The sequence below is a fragment of the Cajanus cajan genome, chromosome 3 (genome assembly GCF_000230855.2).
Source record: "Cajanus cajan strain Asha chromosome 3, NIPB_CcT2T_4, whole genome shotgun sequence".
NCBI lineage: Eukaryota > Viridiplantae > Streptophyta > Magnoliopsida > Fabales > Fabaceae > Cajanus > Cajanus cajan.
In genome coordinates, this window is record NC_138519.1 from 78,548,340 (window position 1) to 78,575,012 (window position 26,673).

The window sequence follows — 26,673 nt, forward strand, 5'->3', positions numbered from 1 at the left end:
GCCTTTTTCCCACCAAAACAAAAACAGTGGTAGAATTACAATCTTACCCTTTTGGCAGCTGACGTCACAATATAGGGGTTTTTAAAATAGTGAATTTGAGTTTAACTCAATCTTATAAAATCAGTTTGTAAAGTGAGGGTTGTTTTTCACTTATATACTATTTAATTGTCTAATCTCTAAGCAATGTGAGACTTAAATTTTTTCCAATATGCCCAATAATGCTAGACGTGAGAAGGTGTATTGGAAAAACTCAAGTTTCACATCGGCTAAATATTAGACAATTAAATAATATATGAATGAAAAGTAACTCTCACCTTATAAACCGGTTTTATAAGGTTGTGTTAAACTCTAATCTACAATAATAAGAGAGGTTGGAATCCAATGGTTCAGCGTGAGAAAGCACCGGCGAATTCATTCATGTTAGGTTATTTCTTCATTTCTCAACATTGGGATAATCTTAGTGGCTTTTGTGCAAAAGAGAATGGGTGAAGTTGGTGATCATGTTCCTATTTTACTTGTTTGGTTTTAGTTATTTGGTGGCAACATGCAAATGTTACATTAGAATGCTACTGCACATTGACACAACGTTATACTTACTGTAGAATGTCATGTCAAAACTATTTTTACTACAGAGCCTTGTACAATATAACGGCGCAGTACATTAGTTGAGCGAGCCAGTATATAATGGTGGTATCCATGATTGTCAGGGTCCTGCATGATTTTCTGCCTTTATTCTTTTTCTTTTTGGGATTTCACGTCCCTTCGTTTGAAGTGAAAAATGAAAACCACTGTTTGTGAGTTTCATCTTTTTTGCTGAACGTTCTCTCTATCAATTTTTAACTGTGTCCTCCACTTTGGACTGGAGTACTGGATCTTATTGTGTCATATCAGAGATCAAGTTAATGATGCATCAGATTGGCATCGACTCACATGTACCTTGTCCTCAACATTTATAATCTTGTACGAACGAACTGATATATTTCCAGTTTCAATCCTCTTGTAATAAATTGCTAAAATTGATTTACTTTACAAGCAGCTGAAGGACGATGTGGTTTGGGCATCTTTACTCTTTGTGAAGGCAATACTTGGATCTGACTCAAAAGAATATGTTTCAAATTGGCAGATTTTGAAATTTTAACTCCATATCATTGAGTGAAATTCTGGTGAAACCTACTCAATGGAAATTGACATTTACATCATTTAGTGACACTTGACATAAATTTCTCTTAATAATAAATAGTGTAAAAAAAAATATATATATATATTTAAAGAATGTTTGGCTTATATTCCTTGATTGTATATTATATTGAAATGAAACGAGGTTTTGAGATTTCACATGAAAAACAACAAGGGCACATGTTATGCTCTTTGTAAGTCACGAGACGTGATATAAGTAGCATGCTGTGTTCATATGTTAAAGCATTTTATTCAGAAATTGTTAAAGAAAATCTGTCTTGGGCCTGGGTGATGTGATATGAATTAATGTGGCCAGTTGAAACTTAGTTTGCGGTGCGTTTGGAAGTATATGGCGCAACTCATGGGGTGCAAGTGCAACAGATAATTCATGTAGTTTGAATGGTAGGCATTTAGTTTTGGGTCATATCCTGTTACTATCAGAAATGTACATCCCCCAAAGAAACTCAAAACTTTCGGTCTTGGCGTTACTCTTTGGATTCCCATTATGATAAAGCTCAAGGGCCACTTGTGGGGTTGGTTACCTGGGGGAAAATCATAATGGGTGCTCCATGTTGCATTAAAACAGTACGATTGGACCCACCTTATTAAGCAGCAATCGTTCAAAGATAAGCAAGAATCAAACTGCTAGTGTTGCTTTCTTTGTGCTGAATGGTGTCTCGCCACTGTAGGTAGTGCCAATCAATGCCCTGGCTGCTCTCGTCTCTATCACCAATCCCTCAACACTCCAAGGTGATCTCAATTCACACTTTAAAGATTTTCTTTTCTATGCCTCTCAAACCCGATTAATCGTGTCTTTACTATAACCAAACCGAACAAAAGTTGTCTGAGATAATCGGAATTCGTAAAAAAGAGATTGATCAGAACATGAATTTTATGGTCACTTTGCAAAGTTAGGCAGGCTAGAAAGAGAAAGCAGCAACAAGGAAAATCCTATTGCTATATTAGCTAACCTGCTATTACAAAAGTGAAACTAAAAAGGCCATCATACCCATCATTTTCCACCAGTTCCTAGCTGCTATAGCAGCGTAGGATCCGTGAAATTCAACAATCAACACAAAACAATAATACATTTTTTGTTGAGAGTTTTCTGGAGTAGTTCTTATTCATTAGCAGGCACATACGACACATGGTAGCTGCTCTTGATTGATGAGAATTGAGAAGACTCATAACAAGTACATTCAAAAGGGGACCATAACATGCATTAGCATACATAACATTAAAATATATATGGGATTTGATTGAAATCATCCACCGTTTCATGTCGGCTCAATAATTGAGATGAAGAACTGTGGCAGAAGATATCATTGAAATCGCTGCTAGTGGAAAAGTCAGGGAATGGGGGCAAGCTAACATGTGCATGCAAGATATCAGGAGAAGGGATGGTAGCAGCAGCACAAGCAGTAGCATGACAACGAGCAAGACGATCCTTGGCAATGGCCAGGTCATGTTGAAGCTCCACCATCTTCCTTTGCAACAGAGCTATGGCACCAATGCATCCATAAACCGGATCTCTCAGCCTTGCCTCAGCCTCATATGCCAGAGAATTCACCGTGTCCTCTCTCTGCTCCTCTGGCACTTCAATCAGGATCTTGCTCACATTGCTCGCTCCAAATACCTTGTGCACCTTGGCAAACTTCTTGCACTCATCAGACCTGAAGTACGGTGCAAAAATACAATTGGGTATGCATCTTCTCTTCAATAACTTGCAAGCTGCACATGAAGAGCTTGAACGGGGCTCATAACCCTTCATGGCTCTCACTTACATCCACTTTCCTATGTTCTATCCTCTATCCTTCGCTCTCATAAATATGTGGTCCTTCATGTGCCTATTTCTATTACCTCTCTTAAGAATTTTAACATTTAAAATTAGGACAAAACTCTCATATAGTACCATAGGTGCGACTCATTCGGTCCTTTAATTAATTAAAATTAAACTTACTTCAATAAGACACATTGATATTTAATATGAAAAATTTATGAATATTACCAAAATTAAACTCTAATTCTAATAAGTGAATAATACCAATACTTTTGTCCTTAAAATTAATATAATTAAAAATGTTATTTTGTTTTTTAAAAAAAAAAAGAGTATATAGACAGCATTAATATCTCTTTCCCAATGGTCTATTTTGTGAGCAATTACGTGTCATCACCTATTAGCTCAGCAGGATTGATCATCGTGCCAGTAACAAGAAGGTAGCAGCAGGTTTGGGACCTGCATGGGCCAGTGCTGTCTTCTCACTTCATTTTCTAATTGCTTTTTACAAAAAAATTCATTTGCAATTTTAGTTTTTCTGGTTAGTATTGATATTGATTTTTCTTATTTATATCATTCATTCAAACTTGAAGAGCAAAAGTAGGTCCAAATAATTGATTCATTCGGACAATGGGTGCGATGTGTTCGTAGTTTTCAAGTCAGACATGATAGTTCATGAATAAAGACGGGATATTTTGATTGATTGGAGGAAAGAAATATTCTACTCCATAAAATATTAAAAATTATCTTTGGGGGGGTAAAGAGGTATGGTCACAAGAAGGAAACTGATGGGATCAAAATGAGTACTTCTATGAAATGTAGTTTGGCAGCATAGCATGAGTGGAGCCAAAAATCATTAAATCAAGTAGTTGTTGTGTGTATTGTTTTGTGCTTTCTATCATAACATGTTTAGTTTTTTCAGTTGCTATTTCTTTCTTTCCATTATTGTTGATTTCTAACACATGAATTGGGAATTTTAGGTGAAACACATGGAAACCAAATCAGTGCTTGCCAAATTTAACCACATCAAAACATCTATTCAAAGAAGAAAATTAGGGTGTGGGTCTGGCTGTTATCTGTTTTCTGATGTTGATCATTTTTGTTTCCTTAACACTAATGAACCTTTTTTTCATAAGTGTCAATTCAACTCATTATCACGGGAGCACTTTGGTTTGTTAAACCTTTCTATTTTTGTTGCTAAGGATATATAAACGTTTTCAAATGATCCGTTATAATTCATTTCCGTACTCCAACTTTCATGTTCCCTGCCTGAGAAATGAAAAAGTTACATTTGGGTTGTCTTATTTAATAATAATAATCAATTATTAATGTGAAAAAGTAGGTTACTTTCACAAACTTTTTCAAGTATACACAAATAAAGCGAGATAACCTTACACCCTCCCCTAAAAAAGTGATATATGGTGCAAAAGGAAAAAAAAATGGCGAGGATTTAGTTTTTATGGTGTGTATTAAGTGGCATTACCATTATTGATACACTTGGATCGTGAACATTAAACATTAAAAAAAAAAAATCATTTTAAAACTTCCCACCTATCATTTTAGGCTTTGAAACAATTGTTTTTATAGCAGTAGCAATTTCCATTTTTGGCAAACCTGAATTTAAAAGAAGATTAACGAAATTGTATACTTAAAAAGGTTGATATTAAAAATGAAAATTAAAAATATTCCTTTAATATGGCAAACAATGATGATATACTAAAAAATTGACATTTTATCTTTTGCTGGTTACCTCTCACCAAAATATTTGCTTGAAATGTGAAGAATGGAAACAATAAGCAGTAAAATATTGAGCACTATATGAAGAGGACTTGATAGTATTTTAAGAATAAACATTATCTTTAGCATATTGCAAACCACCGTCGGTTGGAAACGCAGACACGTGCGATAGAAGAATTTATATGACTATAACAAAGTGCTAAAATGACAGTACAACAATTCAAAGTTTAGAATAAATTATTGTTATTTTTTTGTAACCCTTTGTGGGATACGGAGAAAACAAAACAAATGAGTAGGAAAACCTTGAAAATTGAATTAAGGATAAAATGAGAGAAAATAAAAATTTAAATATTATTTTCACTTCATTTTTTTAATTAAACAGAGAATACATCATTTTATAATTATTATTTTTCTCGTACAGGGAGAAAAGAAGACAATGAAGCTAAGGTTTAAAAATATATTTGGATGAAGAGTAGTCATTATAAAAAGGGGGAACAAATGAGTGAATGTCACTTCAAACGCATGGTGGAAGATTGAAAAGGGGATAGAAGAAGATAATGCAGCCTCAAACTCAACAGTGAAAAGACTCCACTTGTTTAATTCACCAACTTGTTTCATTTTATTGTATTTTCCCACTTCCCAAAGGAAGGGGAATACGGATGAGGATATCACATGAATTTAGACACACCATTTTATATGTCACTTTAAAAATATTATTTAACAGGTTTTAAATTTACGAATATCATTTCCAATAAAATACTTTTAGAGGATCCAAAATCAAATTCAAAATATGATATATATATATATATATATATGTGTTTAAAATTGGTTTAATAAGTGAAATTAGAAATTTTTTAAAAAAACTCCATCCAATATACTTAGATTAGTATGTTTATACGTGGAATAGAGATAAAAATTTATTATTTTAAATTAGCATAAATATACTTCTTATATATATTAGTAAAAAAAACAAAGGGTATTACAAGTTTTGTTATTAAAAATTATGTATAGTTATTAAAAGTAAAATAAGGAACATAAAAATAGATACTAAAATTTCCTTTCTTGTATCGAAATTTATTTATATCGTCTTAATCTCATCACTATTAGGTTTATGAAATAATTTTTGTTATTATTAATATATATTTTATTAAAAATTGATCTTTTACTTATTTGAAATTTAAGATTTATGTTCATTAATCTAGTTAACGGGCCATTTAAGTTATGTGAGCCTAAAAAAAATAGACTACAAAGACCATTATTATTAGTATTATTATTATCAAACTACGCTTATATGTTTTCACAGACCAAATTAAGTTTTAAAAAGTAGGGTTTATATATGATGGGTAAAGCCAAACTAAATCATCATTTTGCACAACATGTCAAATCTATTTAACTAAATCCTAACTTATTATATCTTTTCACAGTTAGAAGAAATGGAGTTTTTATATATTTAAGGTGTCTTTGGATAAATGATTTAGTTAAGTGTTTTTTCTAATATATTTTTATCATATCAAAACTTATATTATTAATTAATTTGACCATGAAATATTAAGATAAATAAAAATATTTTAATAAACATTATTGAATGAGTTATTAAAAAAAGGTAAAAATAAATTTTTAAGAATTGTAAACAATTAGAATTAACGTAGTGATAAAGATTGTGACAATATATATAAATTTTTAAGATCGACCTTTATTATTTTTATTGTAGAAAAAACAAAAAACAAAAAAGTTTATATGATGGATCAATTGATTTAATATAATTGACATAAAAAAAAGTGATATAATATAATTCGCAAGCATAACTATGCTCATTAAGCATGTGAAGTTAGTCCTTAAATAAATTTTCATTCCTTGAGGATTAGTCTCTAGCTCTTGACCTGAGGATACAGAGAAATTCATTTTCACTATTTTGGTAACTAAATGAGGATACTTGCCCTAACTTAAACTCATATTATTCAAGAAATTTTTAAAATTTTGTATATTGGGTAATTTCATAACTTTTATGTTAAATTGACAACCCAACTCAAACTAACTCAAATATGGTTAGTTTTTTTTTCTGGGTGTAAAATCGGACCAAGCCTAAACTTATTAATATTTTAAATTTAAATATGTTTTAAACTGGAACTATCTATTCATCTCCTGCCATATAAACAATAAACATACATAGTATTTTAGCATGTAGAATATATAGGTAAAATATTTATTATATATAACTAAAATAAATTATATATTAAAATAATTATATTTAAATATATAAATTATATTTAAATTTTGAATAAATAAATATTTTTAAATATATATAAATTTGTTTTAGATTTATAATAAATAGTTTATATTAAAATATTAAAATTTAATTTATAAATAATGATGAAAAGTAAAAGCTGAATTAGATATAAAGTTAAAAGAATCTTATTAAAATAAAAGTTTTTAAAAATAATCTTGTATAAGATAATTTTTCGTATTTTTTAATAAGAGTTTGATTCATGTAAAATAACATCATTGAGCAATTTTGAGACATGAGTGGGAGAAATGAGAATAGGAAGATGAAAGAAAGAATGTCGTTAGCTTTTAGAAATTAAACGCATTAATAAACTTTGGATTGGAAAGCCTCATACTATGGTCTAACTAAAAGCTTAGCTGTTTTGTTTGTCCAACACTCCAACTAATGATTTAAAAAAAAAAACTGAAAAACCAAACACACCTTTATGTCACTGTTTTTCATGGCTGGTTGCCAAGCCCAAGTGGTTAGAGGTTAGTGAGGATGACAGCTGTTTCCATTTACAAAAGTGGGCTTCAGATTTCCATATGGGCTTTAGGAGGTTGATCCAAAGAGTCCCGGGCCTGAGAACTAAAGAGTTTTCCTTCTTCTCATTTGTTATTATTTATTTGACAAAAGAGTCGTGTCCTTAAATCTAGACAGAAACTGAGAAACATCTACCAATGTCAAGAGTGTCCTTAAATCTTTAATTTGGTTTAACAGTAGCTGGATCGGATGAATCTTCCATGCTTGTTATTAGTGTAACAGTATATTTCCATTGGCTCTAAATATTAATTAAATTCTTAGAGAAAAGAGCTGATTAATTATTTGTTATGCCCAACCTTGTATTGTTAAACACCATGTAGTTGTTATGCAAATATGGGTGGAGCAGGATAATCCAGAAATATGATATCAAAATTGATAATAGGAAGTGAGGAAAGTTTAGAATCAACAATTTTAGGATAAAATCATATTAACCTGATTTATTGACAAAATATATTAATCATGGCATTGTACATAGTTGAATTGTAAGATAAAAAGGCATACAACTATAATTAAAGTATAATCTACATGCAAAATATTTCAAAGATAAAATATTATATATTAAATTAAAAAGTTGTATTGTTGTTATTTTTTGTTAATTTTTTTTTATTATTATTAATACATGGTTGTTAAGAAATTATATTTTTAAAGAAATATATATAAAATTAGACCACGTTGGAACAACTCAAAACATAACATTTAAAATCTAAATTGTTAAACTCCAACACCAAATAATTCTTTTTCCCCGGTGAGGGATCGAAGTCAACATTCCCAAATCATTCCATCAAATATAGTGTTAATTTGTGGTTGCAATTTGAAGTCCAAAGCTTGAATCTTTGTCTAATAATTGCTGGTAATGAAAATGCACATTAATTAGAATTTATAATTAATGAACCGAACCGCATCAGTGGAAGTAGATCAAAATTAAAAGTTGTGTCTAGCTAGATTCAAAACTCCATTTCCTTTTATCTCTATCTTTATCTCTATATTACTTTTGCAACTTTTGTGGTGTAGCCGTTAATGGAGTGAGTGAGTGCTTAACGAAATCAACACATGACATGTTTTGTTTTTTCATAAACGAAACACCCCTTTTTTCGCTTTAGAATCCGCTTTCAACTTTGACAGAATTTACAGATTCAACTGTATCATCAACCAGTGTAGTTCGCAAATCAAAATAGACTCCAAAGTTTCAAAATATCAGTTTCACTAGAAAACTATAAAAGGGAAAGGGTAAAAAAAGACAACTGCGCTGAAATCTAAAAAAGGAAAACCAAATTTAACGGGATAAATAAAAGTAAATTCTTGAAAAATTGTGACAAACAAAAAACTATTAAAGTCAAATATTAACTTGATTGGCTACTTTTTCTTTTAAAACAACACATTGTTGGTTGTTAGATTTCGGTAAATGTTATGAACTTTTTTAATTTGCTGGTACATTTTGAGGTACAAAAGAATCAAGAATGAACTATGCCCGTTTATTACGAATACCAATTACAATAACGAAATTCAAGCCCATGAACTTTAATTTGCTAAATGTAATCTCAGCCGAAAACCCAAGAATTAAGGGTTGACTTTTGTTTAATCTGCCACTTGGTAATTGAATACAGACTGGAACGTGTTAATTTACTGATATAGAATTCAATTAAACATCCTTAAATTAAAATTTATACAAAATAATATAATGCAAAAATGACAATTATTATTTATTAATAGTCGACTATTGAAAAGTAACATAATACATCGATCGTATTAATTTTGGCTTAGTGATTTCCCGAAAAGGACCAAGAGCAGGATGGAGAAGGATTAGAAATGAAAGTATCCACCCTTTATAAACTTACATGCATTATCACATGAACTTATAGTAATATGAAATTTTACCCAACCCATGCCAACCATACGAAACTGAATTATTTTATGCATAAAATACACATATATATACCTGAAGAAGTCTGATATCACAATGTGAAAGAAAATCACGAGAAAGATAATTCTAATACTTCAAATAACGTCTAGTACGTGGTCCTTCAGACAAATATTAATAGGAGCAACTAAAGCTCATAATAAGAGGTAAAAGGACGAGAGATAATAGTAAGAAGACTGTGTGGAGCAAGAAATTGAATCAACGCAATGCATTCATGTTTAGTCATCCCAGGAAAAGATTGAAGCAGTAAATCCACCCTCACCAACACCAATCAGTGACAATAAATAGGATGGCGGGTAATCACTGACCCTAATAATGATGAATTTTATTTTGAAGCCAGAAAAGGAAATCCATCCATTTCAACCTGTGGTTGTGATTTTTCCAAAATCAGAATTTTCTATTTGCGTTGAAAAATATAGATGCAGATCAACAATAATAAGATAAGGATATAGTATAACAGCTTCAGTAGATAGTTACTGGTGAGGTTAAACATGTATTCCTATAGGTATTTTGAAAAGAATTATTTTGGAGAAAGCATCCATGTTTCTGTTAACAGCAGTTTATTCGATGGCGACGCAATTCAGTGTGAGTGAGGTTCCTTCCACCAAGTGGGGTCCGGGGAAGAAGGTAGATATACCAAGGTGGAGTATAATAATTTAGCAATTAGTAGCAGAATAGTTTTTTTTTTTTTTTTTTTTTTTTCCTTTTGTTTTATGCCAAGTTGGTCCCAATCACGTGGAACCGTGCAACACAGGAATTTCAGGTTTTGTTATTTAATTAATCATAGTTATCCTTGTTTCACGAGAATTCTACAACTAGGTATAGTATACTATAGGGACACATAGATGAATGGGAGAGACAGAGATGTATATGAAATGAAGGAACAAGAGATAAAAAAAAACAAGAAAAAAGATTTGGGGATTGATTTTGGAATATGGATGAGGTGGAAACGGAAATGACTGGTCATCACTTAAGAAAGGAAAGCAAAGGCAACACAGAGACAGAGGTCTTTTACTAATTTTTGTTTTTGGGTTATTCAATTTTCTTGGAAAAAGCGATGCCCCCAGAATCTTGCCACAAATCTTTCACACTTTGATCAGAAAAAGAAAAAGAAAAAGAAAAAGAAAAAGAAAAACCAGCCCACCCCCTACAAATAAATACCACCCTCTAGCGCACACACTTGTCACTACAAAGCTAAGCTAATAACTCCACAATGGTGCGTGTCAAAGAAGCTGTGGTAATAACCCCATCGGAGCCCACACCCAACACTATCCTCCAACTCTCCGCTTTAGACTCACAACTCTTTCTGCGCTTCACCATAGAGTATCTCCTCGTTTACAGGCCCGCTCCGGGAATGGACCGGGCCTCCACCACGGCCCGTTTGAAAGCCGCATTAGCCAAAGCGCTCGTTCCTTATTACCCATTCGCCGGGAGAGTGCGGGCCCGCTCCGAGGGGCCGGGCCTCGAGGTTCTCTGCCGGGCCCAGGGCGCCGTCTTCATCGAAGCCTCCTCAGACCGCTACACCGTCAACGATTTCCACAAGGCCCCCAAAACCGTTACGCAATGGAGAAGTCTCTTGTCGCTCTACGTCACCGACGTTCTCAAAGGCTCGCCGGTTCTTGTTTTTCAGCTGACGTGGCTGGCCGACGGGGCCGCCGCCGTCGGCGTCGGGATCAACCACTGCATCTGCGACGGCATCGGCAGCGCGGAGTTTCTGAATCACCTCTCCGATTTGGCCTCCGGGAAGCGCGATCTGAAACCGAAGGCGGTTTGGGATCGGCACCTTCTGAATCAAAACGGGACTCGGGCGAACCCGGCTCGTCACCCCGAGTTCGCGCGGGTTCCGGATCTATGCGGGTTCATGAACCGGGTGACGAGCGGGCTTAAACCGACTTGCATTGTGTTGGACGAGAGACGCATCGAGGCGCTTAAAAGCGCGTGCGGAGGAGGAACATCGTTCGAGGTTGTGGCTGCGCACGTGTGGAGGAGTTGGGCTCGGGCGTTGGGGTTTCCGAGGAACCAGACGGTGAAGCTTCTGTTCAGCGTGAACGTGCGGAAGCGCGTGAAGCCGGGATTACCGGAGGGGTATTATGGGAACGCGTTTGTGTTGGGGTGCGCGCAGAGCAGCGCGTGGGAGTTGGGGGAGAGAGGGGTGGGGTTCGGGTGGGGTCTGGTGAAGCGTGCGAAGGAGAGGGTGGACAGCGAGCACGTGCGGAGCGTGGTTGAGTTGGTGTCGGAGTCGAGGGCGAGTCCTGAGCCGGTGGGCGTGTTGATTCTGTCGCAGTGGTCGAGGCTTGGTTTGGAGAGTGTCGAAATGGGAATGGGAATGGGGAAGGCTGTGCATGTGGGTCCCATTTGCTCTGATAGGTACTGTTTGTTTCTCCCAGTCACCGCTGAACGCCACAGCGTTAAGGTCGTCCTCGCTGTTCCCTCCCTCGCCGTTTACAATTTTCACCGCTTTCTCCGCCAATCCCATTCCTAGCTTCTCTAATTATCTTTCACTTCCATCTTCCACATAAATAATAACAACCAACTAATTCCTAACTTTCTTTTTTCCATTAATTTCATTATTAAAATGGAATTATTCCTTACAAACACTAATCAAAATGATCAACGTATTAAAATGGTTTAATTATATAATGAAGATTAAGGAATAACGGGAGTGAACATATGATAGGTTACTGATCTAATCAATCAATCAAATGTGGGCATACTCTTTACGATCTTCGAATTGAAATTTATTTTATGCCATTCCCACTTGCTGGCCCTTTCGTGAACTTTTGTTATCCCGCTACAAATGTTTCATCTAAGCACCTTATAAAATATATATTTTAAAATACCATGAATTTCAAAAGACAAACACAAAAGATTAACAACTGGATTCAAGTTTATCTATATTTCTATAAATTGAAGGGGGATTAACAGATTGATTACATTTTTTTCTTTTATCATGATCCATGTGCCATTTTTATTTATCGATGAATTAGTTTCTAATCATCATTATTTTCTAACTAAGATCATTAAAAGATTAAAACGAAATTGAACTATTTTTTTTTTAAAGATTTATAACTCATTTCTTAATAAATTTAAATAATTTGTAGCATGTGAAATTATGGTTTTTGAAGATAGGCAGATGTTCTTAAAAAATATTTTTAATGTTTACAAAATTAATAAGTTCTATTTTTTTTATCTTTATAAAAAAGTTCTTTAATTTTTATCCCTCAAAATATGAAATTATTACTTTTAGTTTTTACTTATGTGACTCTTATTAGTAGCTGTTCTTACCGGAAATCTGCTGTAGAGCTGATCCGCCGGGTAAGATTGGTGAGCCTCCTTCGCTGGGTGTATTGGTGCTCCGAGATGGGGGAGGTACCTGCAAAAGAGACTCCGATGCTAAAGTTAGGGTTTGTATGAGTATGAGTCTCGTATATATAATGCACATACCTTTGTGTGAGTTAGGGTTGTCTTGGGCCTGAGATAAGATATGATATGATACGATATCATATAATATGATATGATCACGTTGTGACATAATATGGTATAATTGGAGAACGGTTTTAGCCTGGGACGAGATCTCCGGGCTCGGGCGTGATCTGTCCGGATTCCGGGCTGACGTTGTTCAACGCGTGCCCAGGATGATCCTTATAATGTCAACCCGGGCTGAGAGCCCGGGTGCGAAATGCGGTCAGTATACTAGCCCCCCAAGCTCCGAAGGCCGTAGGCCGAGGAGTTAAGGTCGGGCTCGTGAGAGGAGAGGTGGCTTTGCGCGTACGCTAGCTGGAGGCTCGCCACGTGTTGCGACTGTTCATGCTCTGGAGACGTTTGACTGACGTATTGGGGGCAGTGACGGTTTTTTAATGATGGTTTGGTAATAAGTGTGTCGTCGGGTGTGCCTTTCAACTGACACGTGTCGCGTCGGTTTTGAATTTCGGGGAGAGTTTTAGCCTTTCTCTCTTCTCGCGCTTCTTTCCTGTCTTTCTTCTGACTTCTCGAGTACGAGAGCTTTTCTTGGTTCCCTTTACCTCCTTTCTCTTTTGCGCTTCCGTCGCCGTCGTCGTTTCCGGTAGTCCCTTCTTTGGTAGGGTTGTTTTCTAAGGAGGAGTACCAGGTACTTCCTTTTTATTTGCTTCTTCTCTTTTTTCATGGCCGGTGGAAGTGGTGCCGGATCCTCTGCGTCTGCCAGGGGCAAGGCGCGTGGCAAGGTGGTGGCCGCCGAAAGGGTCACTGTTGAGAAGAAAGATTCGCCGCCACCTAGGGGCCCAGAGCCGGGCGTTCCTGGTTACGACTGGGTCAAATGCGAGGTGGCCGAGGCTCAGAGCATTTTTCGCTCTTTCCTCGAAGTGAATGCGTTTCGGAGAGCGCATAGGGTTTGCGATTCCTCCATTTCCCACATGATTCGGCTTGAGCCCTGTCAGGCTGATGAGGGCGTGTATATGGGGAGGCCTACTGATCCCCCTCATTTCTATGTATATCAATGCTTTTTTAGGGATTTGGGTGTCTGTCTTCCTTTTACCCAGTTTGAGTGCGATTTTTTGAATTTCATCAACGCGGCTCCTTGCCAGTTGCATCCCAATAGTTGGGGTTTTTTGAGGGCTTTTCAGGTCCTGTGTACAGTTCTAGGTATAGAGGTGTCTCTTCGCGTCTTTCTTCATTTTTATCAGTTGAAGATGGGCGTTCCGCCTTATGGCATATTGTCCCTGAGCGGGAGTAGGGATGGGGGCTTGTTTACTCCCTACTCCCAATCGTACAAAAATTTCAAGCAGGAGTTTTTCCGGGTCGCCCTTGTGGGTGTTGACCCTTTGGAAGACGAGGTGTTCTACTTCGGCGGTTTGCCGAGGTTTCCATTCTATTAGTGTCCCAAGCCATCCCGGTTTCACGGTTTGGGGGATCTGAAGGTGACGGCCGCGGAGACGGCCGCCATCAAGAATCTTGCCGCGCTCCCTCGTCCGTTGGATTGCAAGCTCGTCTTGTCGCTTGCGAATTCGCCTTTTAGGGAGAGGGGCATAGAGAGTGAGTATTATGTGCTCTGGTAGGTTTTTAGGACTTGTGTAGTTGCCGGTTATTGATGTATTTCTGTTTCTTTTCTGCAGGCATTATGGGCAGAAACTTGTGGCGTCAGCTTAAACACCGCTACAATGTTTCCGAGCTCGAGGTTCCCGAGCCTCCGGAGGAGGATGCTGTCTCCCTAAAGACCCACCGAAAGAGGAAGAGGGGGAAGGAAGAGGTTAGGGGGACCTCCGCTTCTCACGATGTCGAGGATGCGACCTCCCGGGCTGTGGACGCTGTGGATCTCACCGACAGCCCTCCGGCCAAGGAGGCCTCGCCAGTGGCTACGGCGGAGGTGGTAAAGGGTGTCGGGCTTACTGCACCGGACGCCGAGGTGAGTAGCTTATCATATGCACGTGTTTTCCGTGTTAATTCCCCGTCTTTGTTTCTTGAGGCTTTATGGATCCCTTTGCAGGGCGGGGTTGGCGTTGCTGAGGTGGATGTCTGCGTTTCCGAGTAGACCGTCCGAGTTGCCAAGGTGGTAAGTCTTGTCTTCTCGGACTTTTCACTCTGGCTTTTTGCTATGTTGCCTGGCTGTTTGATCTGGGTGATTTTTTGTAGGCAGGAAATGCCTCTGGGCCTGAGCTGCAGGCGGGGAAAACCGCTGAGCCTGAGGTGCAGGCGGGAAAAGCCGCCGAGCCTGAGGTGCAGGCGGGAAATGTCGCTGATCCTGAGGTGCAGGCTTCCGGGCTGGCTGCCTAGGCTGCTGGGGTGAGTCTGGTTTTTTGTTTTGTTTTGTTTTGTTTTTGTGGCTTTCTCGCATGTCTCCTTATCTATTTGTGATGCGGGACTGGTGTTTGCAGGCGGGCTCATCGCAGGGGCCTTCCCAGACCCAATATCTGTCCCATCGCTTTGGGAAGGGGATAGATACGGTGCGGCTGGATCACGTGAGCGCGTCCGTCGATATGGATTCATTATGGAGCGCGGGGGTGACCGCGGAGAGGCTCTTTCCTCAGGGTTCGTTGAGCTCCGAGGACCAGGGATTGATTGACAGGATCGGTCCCGAGGACAGTTTTGATGCTGCCCAGGTCATGCTGCAGAGGGTGATAGGCATAATGAGTCACTGGAAGCCCAAGTGGGGCCAGCAGCGAGAAGACTTGGCCAAGCAGCAGCAGGAGCTGGCTAAGCGGGAGCAGGAGCAGGAGTTGGCCAAGCAAGAGCAGGAGCTGGCTAAGGTGAAGGGCCGGCTTCAACCATGGAAGGAGGCGAACAAGATCCTGAGGGAGGATAATAAGGCTCTCACCGCGGCTCTTGATGAGGCGAAGCGGCGGGAGGCTGAGCTCCGGACCGCGCGTAGCGACCTTGCGCGGGTGCAGAAATCTCTTGAGATTGCATTGCGGTCCAATGAGGCTTATGCTTCTCGAGTGGGGGAGCTGCAAGGGCTCGCCGCTTTTTCTCAGGCGCGGGCCCGTTCTTTGGAGGACGAGGTGACTTCCTCCCGTGACCAGGTGCGGGTCTTAGAAGATGCTGTGGCCTCTCTAAAGGGGGAGTTAGCAGCGGCGGCTGAGGAGCGTCTCCGCAGTGAGGCCATTCTGGGTGGTCGAGAGGATGAGATTGCTGCGCTGAGAGTAGAGCTCGTGGAGCTGGCAGCGGGGAAAGCGACCGTGGAAGGACGGCTCGTCGAGATGGAGCGCTTCGTCGTGACAGAGCATAAGAGGGGCTTTCAAAAGGCTGCCCGTCAGGCACGACTTCTTGCTCCCGGGTTCGACTTCTCCTCGATGCATGTGGAGAAGGTGGTCCGTCGCGGGAGGATTGTTTCGGAGGACGATGTTAACGACAGTTCCAGTGAAAATGCCTCCGTTTAGGTTTTCTTTGTAATTTTGGTTTCCTTTCTCTTTGACGTGAATTGATGTACTGAATCTTGTGAACTTTGCTTGTATACATGTATGCATGTTGCTCCATTTTGTTCGTTTTGGGTTTAATTTTGGCTGTTCGCGCTGTTTGAAGCGCATGTTTGGCGTTTGTTATATGCTTTTGTATCGGGTGATACCTCTTATCTTGCACTAGTGACGTCGAGATTCGAGGTCGGCTTTAGTTGCTTGCTCAGTAGGGTTTTTCGCGGAAGTTCGGACTCGGCCGTAGATGAATGTGTTAAGATTCGTATTCGATCTCAAATTGTGACTTTGTAATTGTTGTGAGAGTTTATAAAGGACCGTAGGCTGGAGTCAAGGTCAGAATTCAATCCTAAGTTGGTCGTGTCGGGGTTCGAATTCGACCCCGGTATCGAGAGTGGGGTGTGCTTTGCCAGGGTTCAAAGTTGTCCTCAGGTTAGTGGTTTGGTATCGACCTTTAAGGGAGAATTCGTGTGTGTGTTGAGATTCGTATTCGACCTCGGATTTTGAATTAGGCGACTTGGCTAGGTTCGGAATCAACCTTTAGGGGGGAGCATCGAGGCTCATACTCGACCTTGTATGCTAAACGAGGTTCGGGCGTGACTTCGAACTCCTGTTTGGGTGAGTGTCTCTGTAGAGGCTTGATGACCTTGATTTATTAGCGTCGAGGTATTGCGCCGACCTCAAGCCGGAGTGTAGCAGGTTGGATAAGTGGTCCATGTCCGCCCTTAAGTTTAGGGTCATGCATGTTTTGTCATAGATCGAACTCGATTTTGGGTATATGGTCGGGACTCGACCTCCGAATGAGTTACTAGGGTTCGACCTTGACTCTTGACAAAAGCGTCGAGGTTTGCACTTGACTTCGTAAATTGTGAGCGGGTTCCATTAAGGTTCGGACTCGACCTTTGAAGAAAGCGTCGGGGTTCGTACTCGACCTCGGATTTGACGTTTGATTAAGGTTCGAACTGGACCTCGGATTTTTGCGAATGAATGGGTTAAGGTTCGTGTTCGGCCTTTAACGAGAGTGCTGGGGTTCGTGCTTGACCTCGGGTTTGCCTTTTTAAGGTTCGAACTCGACCTTTATCAAGGATACCGGGGTTCGTGCTCAACCTCGGGTTTGCATTTTTAAGGTTCGAACTCGACCTTTATCAAGGATACCGGGGTTCGTGCTCGACCTCGGGTTTGCATTTTTAAGGTTCGAACTCGACCTTTATCAAGGATACCGGGGTTCGTGCTCGACCTCGGGTTTGCATTTTTAAGGTTCGAACTCGACCTTTAGCAAGGATACCGGGGTTCGTGCTCGACCTCGGGTTTGCATTTTTAAGGTTCGAACTCGACCTTTATCAAGGATACCGGGGTTCGTGCTCGACCTCGGGTTTTACGCGCGCGATTGGATTACGGGGGTTCTATTTTCGTGTTTACAGTAATTGATGCGGTAACATTGAAGGAAACGCAATGAGTGAGCGAAAAGGAGAATATTATTAGATAATTCTGTCGTACCTCGTTAAAAACCTTCTCCGTTTAGGACGGAGGCGGGAAAAGAGTGCGCGGTTTCGCTTTTACAAATGTGAAATTAGACATTAGGGGCATGTAGTGGGGGGACTCTTCTTGCCCTCCTTGCCGAACGCGGAGATCCTCAGGCTTTCGGCGTAGCATTGCCGAGCTATCTTCTGGTTTGCTCTGACGGAGATAATTTTTCCGTCCTTTCCTGGGAACTTCATGGTGAGGTGCGGGGTGGACACCACCGCGCCGAGATGATTTAAAGTCGGCCTCCCTATTATGATGTTATAGGAGGTGTTGGCCTCCACGAGGAGGTATCGGACCACGATTCTTCTGGCGTCCGGGGGTGTGCCAAAGGTTGTGAGCAGGTCCACGTATCCGCGGGTGTGGACCCGTTCACCGGCGAAGCCAACTAGGGGCTCTGTATGCGGCTGGATGAGAGAGTGAGGGACGTCGAGCTTGAGGAAAGTTGGCCAGTACAGGACATCTGCCGAGCTCCCCTGATCGATGAGTGTCTTTTGGACTTCCCAGTTTGCGATTTCTACCCCGATGACCATGGGGTCATCCTGATTGGGGCTGATCCCTGCGTAGTCCTCGTCGGAGAAGGAGATTGGTGGTGAGCTCTTGTAGGGGATCGAGGCAGTGGAATGGGCGCAGTTGATACTGTGGAGGTATCTTTTTCGGGCTGAGCTGCTGGCACCTCCTCCGGCGAAGCCGCCTGCAATTGTGTTGATTATTCCCCGCAGGGAGCTGGTTCGGTCTCCTGGCTTATTTCAGCCTGTACTGCGCCATTGGCGTTTTGCTGAGGTCCTGTGGGTAGGTCCCCCCGAGCTCCTGATCCGCGGCCTCTCCCGCGTCCCCGGCCTCCAGAGCCACCTCGGGAGCCTGGCTGTCGCTGAATGTAGTGGTCGAGGTGTCCTGCCTGGATGAGTTCCTCGATGCGGTCCCGGAGTGTGCGGCACTCGTCTGTGGTATGGCCATAGTTTCTGTGATACCGACAGTGTTTGGACTTGTCAGCACTATTTGGTGTGTGGCCGGGTGGTGGGAGGTCTAGCAGGTTGTTGTTACTGGCTTCCTCCAAAATGTGGACTCTTGGGGCGTTCAGAGGGGTGTAGAAGTCGTACCTCCCGGCTCTGTTTGTCCTGGCTGTCTTCTTGAATTGGCTGTTGTTGTTGACTTTAACCTTGTCTTTGTGGCCCTGTTCTGGTTTTGCGGGGCCCTTACCACGAACCTGGTCGCGGAAGGCCGCGTGATCCTCCATTTGAATGTATCCGGCGGCGCGGGCGCGCAGTTCGTCCATATCGCGAGGGGCGTCGCGACATAGGCTGTCGACGAACGATCCGGGTTTCAGTGCCATGAGCATGGCGTGTAGGGTGACTTCCGGGTTTAGATTTCGGATCCGGACTGATATGTTAGAGAAGCGCTCCATGAAGGCCCGTAGGGGCTCGTCGTCATTCTGTCTGAGGTTGGCCAAGGCGGCCGAGGTTGTGTGGTGAGGCCGGCTAGTGGCGTACTGTGCCGTGAACCGCCGCACCAAGGTGGCGAAACTGTCAATGGACCCTGCCGGCAGTTGGGTGTACCAATGGAGCGCGGGTCCTTTAGGCGAGGTCGGGAAGACCCTGCACAGTATAACGTCACTGTTAGTGTAAAGGTTTACCTGAGTTGTGTACGCGTCGACGTGCTCATCGGGGTCCGTAGTGCCGTCGTAGCGGTCGAGGTGGAGGGGCTTCCACTCGCGGGGTAACGAAGTCTCCATGATGCCGTTCACAAAGGGATGACGGCGGAAAGGCTCTTGGCCCTCGGAGACGTGAGTGGGGGCCTTGCTGGTGCCCTGCCCTGATCTGTGTGTTGATGCATGAGACCGGTGCGTGGAGGGCTGTGAATGTGGTGCCCTGGTGGTTGCTTGGGAATGGGGGGCTGAATGCGCCTCCTCTCATGATCACCGCTGTCGTGCGGTGGCTGGCCGGGGCGATGTCGAGGGAGCTGGGCGCGGATGCGCTTGTTCTCGGCACGTAGCGCCGCTAGGTCTGCTTCGTTAGCGGTGCGCATCGCCGCGAGGTCATTCTCATGCTGGGCACGCATATTCTGGAGGTCGGCATCGTGCTGTCGCCGCATCTGCTCGACTTGTTCGACTAAACGCCTCAGGGTCGCGGTATCGCTGTCCATGGTAGTTGAGTTGCTTGTTTTATCTGTTGCTCGTCTAATATGGCTTCTGGTAGAAACCATGCAGGTGGCCGATGAGAGCTTGGTCTGATCGGCCCCACGGTGGGCGCCAAATGTTCTTACCGGAAATCTGCTGTAGAGCTGATCCGCCGGGTAAGATTGGTGAGCCTCCTTCGCTGGGTGTATTGGTGCTCCGAGATGGGGGATGTACCTGCAAAAAAGACTCCGATGCTAAAGTTAGGGTTTGTATGAGTATGAGTCTCGTATATATAATGCACATACCTTTGTGTGAGTTAGGGTTGTCTTGGGCCTGAGATAAGATATGATATGATACGATATCATATAATATGATATGATCACGTTGTGACATAATATGGTATAATTGGAGAACGGTTTTAGCCTGGGACGAGATCTCCGGGCTCGGGCGTGATCTGTCCGGATTCCGGGCTGACGTTGTTCAACGCGTGCCCAGGATGATCCTTATAATGTCAACCCGGGCTGAGAGCCCGGGTGCGAAATGCGGTCAGTACAGTAGCTAATGAGTTCAATTGAAAGTGAAGTAATTATCTTGAATAACATCGATTAATATTTTGTATTATCATATTAACATGTGACACTTCTCATAAATCATCTAATTCTTTAAAATAAACTTTATTTATCTACTTTAAAATGATTAATATGGACAAAAATTAATTTTATAAGATTTTAGAAAGGAAAGAATAAAAAATATTTTATAAAGATTAATACTAAAATTTATTTATTTTATAAGAATACAAATAATAATTTAAATTTTGAAAAGATGAAAATATTTTTATTTATAGAAATTAAAATAATAAAAAAATATTTTATAGGGACAAAATTATATTTAATTACTTTAATTATGAGTGAAATATGATGTTTAATAGGAGAATATTTAAAATGTGTTTAATGGGTTGAGTTTAAAAATCTTGCTCCCTTTATATTAATTTGAACACGCCTTATACCTGTGTAAAAGACAAACACGGCTGATTTAACAAGTGGATTAAATTTTAAATTTTTAATAATTATATTATTGATATAAAATATTCATTAAAGATAGTTTTAAAGTTTTTGATCTTCAGATGAAATGAAAAAATAATGTCCTCATAAATATTTGAATACTATTTATGATTATAATTTTTAAACTTAAAGGTTTAAGCATACAAGCAGTTGAACATACAGTTACATAAAAATGATTAATTGTATGATACTTTTGTACGAAATTATGAGTTATTATTATAGATTATTATACAATAAAAAATATATCAATAATGATAATACATTAAAAAAATAGATTATGATTTAAAAAAATAGAAAGAAAATAAAGAAAATTGGAAATAAAGGGAAAAGGAGGAAATTAGAGGACATTCTTATTTATAATTTTACTTTAATACTTATGAAATTTCATACTAAGAAAAAAAAGAAAGAGGAAATAAGTTAATAACATATAACACTTTCCTCTCTATATTTAATATCACCAATTTTTTTTTCATAAAATTATTGATAGATTTTTGTTGACTAATAAAAAAATTTGATTATTGATTAATTATTCATAATTATTTTATTTTCTCTAATAGATATTAATAATTTAATTATGTAATTTTTATATTATATAAATTAAATAATTTTTTTGGTGTATCTTTGATAATGAAGTCCTAGACGGTCATCCCTTCGATTAATACTCAAGTTATTGCTGTATTTACTAATTTTGTTGATAATTAATCTTTGATGGGTAACTATTTTTAGTGGAATTTATCTTTTTGACCATATTTGTTTTCCATACATAAAACTTGAAGTCAAAATCATAATTAAACTAGTTGAGTCTAATACTCTTCGGCCAAAACCTTATTCGTAAAATTTATCTAAATTTCTATAAATAAAATGAAATTTCCTCGCTTAATATTCAGTAGTCCTTTCTTTATCAAATCCTTGTGCGATTTTAATTTTTCAATATTTTTCTTGGTTAAGCATAGCCTCTCAATTTTATATCATTAATTATAGTTAATTCGTTTCATCTCGTTTTATTTATATAAAAAAACAAATTTGAAATAAAAATGATCTGAAATAATTAAAACTCAAATTTTTTTAAAAAATTAAGGATTTGTCGCGTGTGAAATTATGGTTTTTAGGATAGAAAGTTTGTTTGTTTGTTTGTTTTTTTTTTTTGTTTTTTTTGTTTTTTTTTTATTTTTTATAGTGAAATATGTTGTGTTGAGTAAGATTGTTTAAAATGGTTTAATCATTAATGGGTTGAGTTTGTAAAATTCTTGCTCCCATTATATAAATTTGAACACACCTTCCCACTTGCTCCCAATTGTCTGAATATAAGTAGATGGAGAATTTCTCCCACTTAATTACTATTATCATGATGCATTTGCGATTTTAATTTCTCAACATTTTATCGTTAAATCTAGTCTCTCAACTTTTAAACTACTTTAAGTCATTTCATCACGTTTTATTTCTATAAAATTTTCAATCATTACTTTTTACTTAAATCATTCAAAGTTCAAAAGGATTTTGAAATAAAGATGATTTAAAATATTTAGAACTTAAAATTTTAATAAAATTAAGGATTTTGTCTCATGTAAATTATACAACTTATGATAGATATATTATCCACTAGTGAGAAAATCAACAATAAAATTAATATGTAACAATTTTAAATAATTAAACAACAAGTTTCTCTTACCTCAAGTATTTCAGAGAAGAAGAAGAAGAAATGAAAGAAATTTGAGAAACCCTAAACTTTCATATGATGATTTCTATCTAAGATTCCCAACTCCTCTGGTTGAATATTAATTTCTACCATACCAACTAACGATAAAGGGAATAATAAGAACATTTCCATGGAATCAAATCAACGATTGAACTTTGTTAACCTTAGAACACATGTTTTTAACTTCTTTCTAAACTTATAAAATTATGAACTTATTATGATTTTTGTTTCTTGAAATTCGTCTTATATACCTCAATCCTCTAAAGATCAACTCTTACACATTTAAATTATATCTATTCTTAATTTTTTTTTAGGTAAAATGAAATATATTAAAAGAAATACTTTATATCCATTATAACTTGTGTTTAGAGTTTATATTGTTTGTATCTTGATATATATAAGTAACGAGTGTATATATAATTCAATAATTGCACTGTCACGTTGGAATTTTCTTTTCTAAAGTCTCACATCGGAAATTACTAAGAATACGTAGGAGCATGGGTATGAACTTTTTTTTTTTCTTAAATAGAGATATATCAAGACAATTTTTCTAATTTCTGATCAAAATTTCAACAATTACTATTATTTTATCTTTTTTTATATATTAAACAAGTTTCCAAGTGGTCCTCAAAACCTTGAAAATTCAGTAACGTTACTATTTAATTAAATAAATAATAGATGATTTTTTTTCCTAACTTCGGCTTAATCCTATAACTTTATTTCATTTTATTTTAGTATTTTATATTAAACTTAAATATATTTTTATTTTTTGTAAAATGAAGGAGTTTTAATTTTACTCCTTATATATATATTTGTTTTTTTATCTTCATAAAATTTAAAATAATTATTTTTAGTCCCTATTATTATGTAATTTAATTTAATTACTTATTTTTTAAGTAAGTAATCATTTTAAGTATTATTTACGATTACTCGTGATGTTAATTATATCGATATGTGATACTTTTAATTTTTTTTAAGTTCTTAAAATAAATATTATTTATTTATTTTAAAATAATGATTGAGAATAAAAAAAATAATAACTTTATTTTAAAGAAAAAATAAAAAAAATATTTTATAAGTATCAAAATTAAATTTTACTAATTTTAAAAGACCAAAAAAATATTTTCAAATTTTAAAAAGATGAAAAAAAATTATAATAGGGACTAAAATCAAAACCCAATCATTTTATGGGTATTAAAAAAATTTAGGTATAATTTGATCTATGACAATTATATTAATTCTTATTGCCAAAAATATATTTTTTCTTGCCAATTATATGCCTTTTAATCACTAAAATCAATAAATTTAATCAAAACAAAACGAAATAAATAGATAGAAAACAAAAATAAAATGAAAAATGTAAGAGAATCAAACAAAGACATAAGTTTTTTTTTTTTTTTTGAATCAACAAAGACAAAAGTTAGAAAATCAAATTACTAATTTTACCATAACAATATTAAAAACTTTCACATGGATATGAATCTTTTATTTAATAAAAAAAATGCTACTATGATTAGCTGTTAATATAGTAAGTTATTTTGGAATAAGTAGAGGAAAATGGTCGGGTCCTTTGTATGAAGCCATCATTTTGGTCTTCTTTCATTTTCTATTATTAAATGCTTTATTTTAATTGAAGACCTGTTAGTATGATGATGATGTCTCTCAAAAACTTCGTTTATTTTTATCTCTAACTCATAGTATAAAGGTGAAAAGTTGTTTATTTATAAAATTTTCCATAAAAAGTGGATTATGTCTGTTTAGTTTTTCAACAAGATATGCATGACGTATGGTATAGAATTTTTACATATTTTAAAAGCATATTCGAAATCTTTTTAAAGAACTTGATGCAGACAAATAGTACTGGTGGCGTGATTAATTATTGCACATTTCATGTGCAGCGACATTTAATTTCACTTTATAAATTGCATAAAACATTTGACTTTGTATGTAATCATGTCTAGTATAATTGACTGTATAACTGTGATGAGAATAATATATGATTGTTACAATAAATATAATGGCCAAATGGGTACGGAAAGAATACATTAGATGTTTCCATGACCATACTTTTCTTTAATTCCATTTGATGTTACACTGAAATGATCCTTTAGGTGCTTCCAGATAACATTAGAAGGATTCTTCAACTTAAATAATACCAAGCAAAATTAAATGTCTACCAATACAATATATGGAGAATTTTGAATTAGGTGTATCAATTCATGGGATCTAATATTAGATAACATGTAATATCATTCTAAGAGAAAATAATCGCATACTATTATGTAACTGTCCTTTTTAAAAGGATTCTTCAAGTCAAATAAATTTAAATGTCTGCCACAAAAACAAATTTAATGTAGAAAATTTCGAATCAAGTGTACTGTGTATAACGCGTTAAATATACATGTAATAATTATATATTTTAAGAATGAATAGTCTATGCATTCATCATATAAAATAAATTATATTGTCATCTTATTTCATGCAGTTATATATGATAATTTTGTTAATTTTTATTATAATTACTTTGAAGTCATATCATACTAACACTTGTTTCCCGATGGATTGAGATTGTAAATTTACACTAACTATATATAACAATTAAACTTCTTTTAATTAGTATCTTCCTCATATATGTAATAGAAAAAATGGGTAATAATGTAAAATAGTTAATTTTATAGTGTCATTTAATTACAAATTATTATTTATAATAACTTGTTGATTTTATAATAAATAAATAAATAATTATATTAAGAATGATATTTATAGATTGGGAATAGCAGCCTTTAAACTCTAGTAATATATCAAAAGTTATGCAATTTGTGTTGAAGTCCCTTGTCATGTAAAATAGTCCATTTTACATTATTGGTAGCTGGAAGGGTACAGTGGTACTTGCTGATCTTTTGTATGCAAGAAATCAAAAAGACAAGGCTGCAATTCATAGATGAATGTGTATGCGTGTTGAAATGAAAGAAAGGTGTTGGAATGGTACGTGAAAATGTGCAATGTGCTTTGTCTCATGTGACACAATTAGCAGTACAATGAGCATGATGCTATTGCTAGTGCAATGCAATTGGTAAGGCAATAGAGGTTGTGGGGTGTATGATCCAGAGGGTCCTGTTTGCTACCTAGAGCCTACATTTTGTACAAAATGCCTCTTATTGGCTATCACCCAAAAAAGAAATTCAAGCAGAATAAATTATTTTCTCTTTTTTACATATCAGACTTCTTTTTATGAAAGACAATTTTATTTGAATCAGATAGGATTATCATAAATAACACAATTATCTGAGTATGTAATAAATTGTATATCTAAGATTTGAATTCAAGATTATTGATTAAATTGAAACAATTTTATATTAATTGATTCATGTGCTCATCAATAAATCAAACTCTGTCCAGAACTTATTTCTTTTTTACAAATTTAAAGTAATATATTAACTCCAAGATGAATTTTGCCTTGCTGGGCCTGGGGGATGATGCATTTTTCTATGAGTACCTTCCCTGACCATGATTTTGTGGGATTTAGGTGTATTCCAAAATGGGACAAAATAATTCAATTCCCTCTCCAACTCAAGGCCAACAACAAAACGCCACTTAGAACATAGAAGTGACGTGCGTGGACAGTAGCTATAGGTGTAGTGAAGCAGCAGGATCATTAATCAGATAGTGCTTGTCTTCCTGCTAATTTCTCTAAAACCCAAATCCAACAACTTGTTGAGGACAGTGCAAATAAACTACTAGCTTAAGTCCTTCCAGATTCTATAATATATGACTAGACCATCTGATTAGATTTAATTAATGTGACCTTTCTAGTCAAATTGAATAAGCTATATGAGAGTTTATAAAAAAAAACAATTACATATGAAATTAAAAAAATAAAAATATTTTTAATATTTCAAATTTAGAGCGAGTAAGTTTATTTTGGTCCTCTAAATATAAAAATAACTATTTTAAAACATTTTTAATCTTGTGATTAATTAAAAG

General features: G+C 37.1%; 5 protein-coding genes across 5 annotated transcripts; 2 read left to right on the forward strand and 3 right to left on the reverse strand.

The window, feature by feature from the left end:
* Positions 1-2,105: 2,105 nt before the first annotated feature.
* LOC109809120 (LOB domain-containing protein 21) lies at positions 2,106-3,034 on the reverse strand. Its single transcript, XM_020372350.3, has one exon. The coding sequence runs from the start codon at positions 2,945-2,947 to the stop codon at positions 2,414-2,416; it is 534 nt and encodes a 177-aa protein (XP_020227939.1). The 5' UTR covers positions 2,948-3,034; the 3' UTR covers positions 2,106-2,413.
* Positions 3,035-10,285: 7,251 nt separating this feature from the next.
* On the forward strand, positions 10,286-11,958 carry LOC109808601 (alcohol acyltransferase 9). The gene has a single exon (XM_020371652.3). The coding sequence runs from the start codon at positions 10,628-10,630 to the stop codon at positions 11,894-11,896; it is 1,269 nt and encodes a 422-aa protein (XP_020227241.1). The 5' UTR covers positions 10,286-10,627; the 3' UTR covers positions 11,897-11,958.
* A 147-nt stretch (positions 11,959-12,105) lies between these two features.
* Positions 12,106-16,368, forward strand: LOC109812928 (uncharacterized). The gene is made up of 5 exons (XM_083071407.1): positions 12,106-14,424; positions 14,505-14,794; positions 14,876-14,941; positions 15,022-15,171; positions 15,264-16,368. Exon 5 carries the CDS (start codon positions 15,366-15,368, stop codon positions 16,263-16,265), a length of 900 nt encoding a protein of 299 aa, XP_082927533.1. The 5' UTR covers positions 12,106-14,424; positions 14,505-14,794; positions 14,876-14,941; positions 15,022-15,171; positions 15,264-15,365; the 3' UTR covers positions 16,266-16,368.
* Positions 16,369-17,872: 1,504 nt separating this feature from the next.
* Positions 17,873-18,349, reverse strand: LOC145956479 (uncharacterized). Its single transcript, XM_083072085.1, has one exon. The coding sequence runs from the start codon at positions 18,347-18,349 to the stop codon at positions 17,873-17,875; it is 477 nt and encodes a 158-aa protein (XP_082928211.1).
* A 176-nt stretch (positions 18,350-18,525) lies between these two features.
* On the reverse strand, positions 18,526-19,548 carry LOC145956480 (uncharacterized). Its single transcript, XM_083072086.1, has one exon. It carries the CDS (start codon positions 19,546-19,548, stop codon positions 18,526-18,528), a length of 1,023 nt encoding a protein of 340 aa, XP_082928212.1.
* Positions 19,549-26,673: the final 7,125 nt, after the last annotated feature.

Coding starts and splice junctions, on each gene's coding strand:
- LOC109809120 (XM_020372350.3), bottom strand. CDS start 2,947: ATGAAGGGTTATGAGCCCCGTTCAAGCTCTTCATGTGCAGCTTGCAAG.
- LOC109808601 (XM_020371652.3), top strand. CDS start 10,628: ATGGTGCGTGTCAAAGAAGCTGTGGTAATAACCCCATCGGAGCCCACA.
- LOC109812928 (XM_083071407.1), top strand. CDS start 15,366: ATGGATTCATTATGGAGCGCGGGGGTGACCGCGGAGAGGCTCTTTCCT.
- LOC145956479 (XM_083072085.1), bottom strand. CDS start 18,349: ATGGTCATCGGGGTAGAAATCGCAAACTGGGAAGTCCAAAAGACACTC.
- LOC145956480 (XM_083072086.1), bottom strand. CDS start 19,548: ATGGAGACTTCGTTACCCCGCGAGTGGAAGCCCCTCCACCTCGACCGC.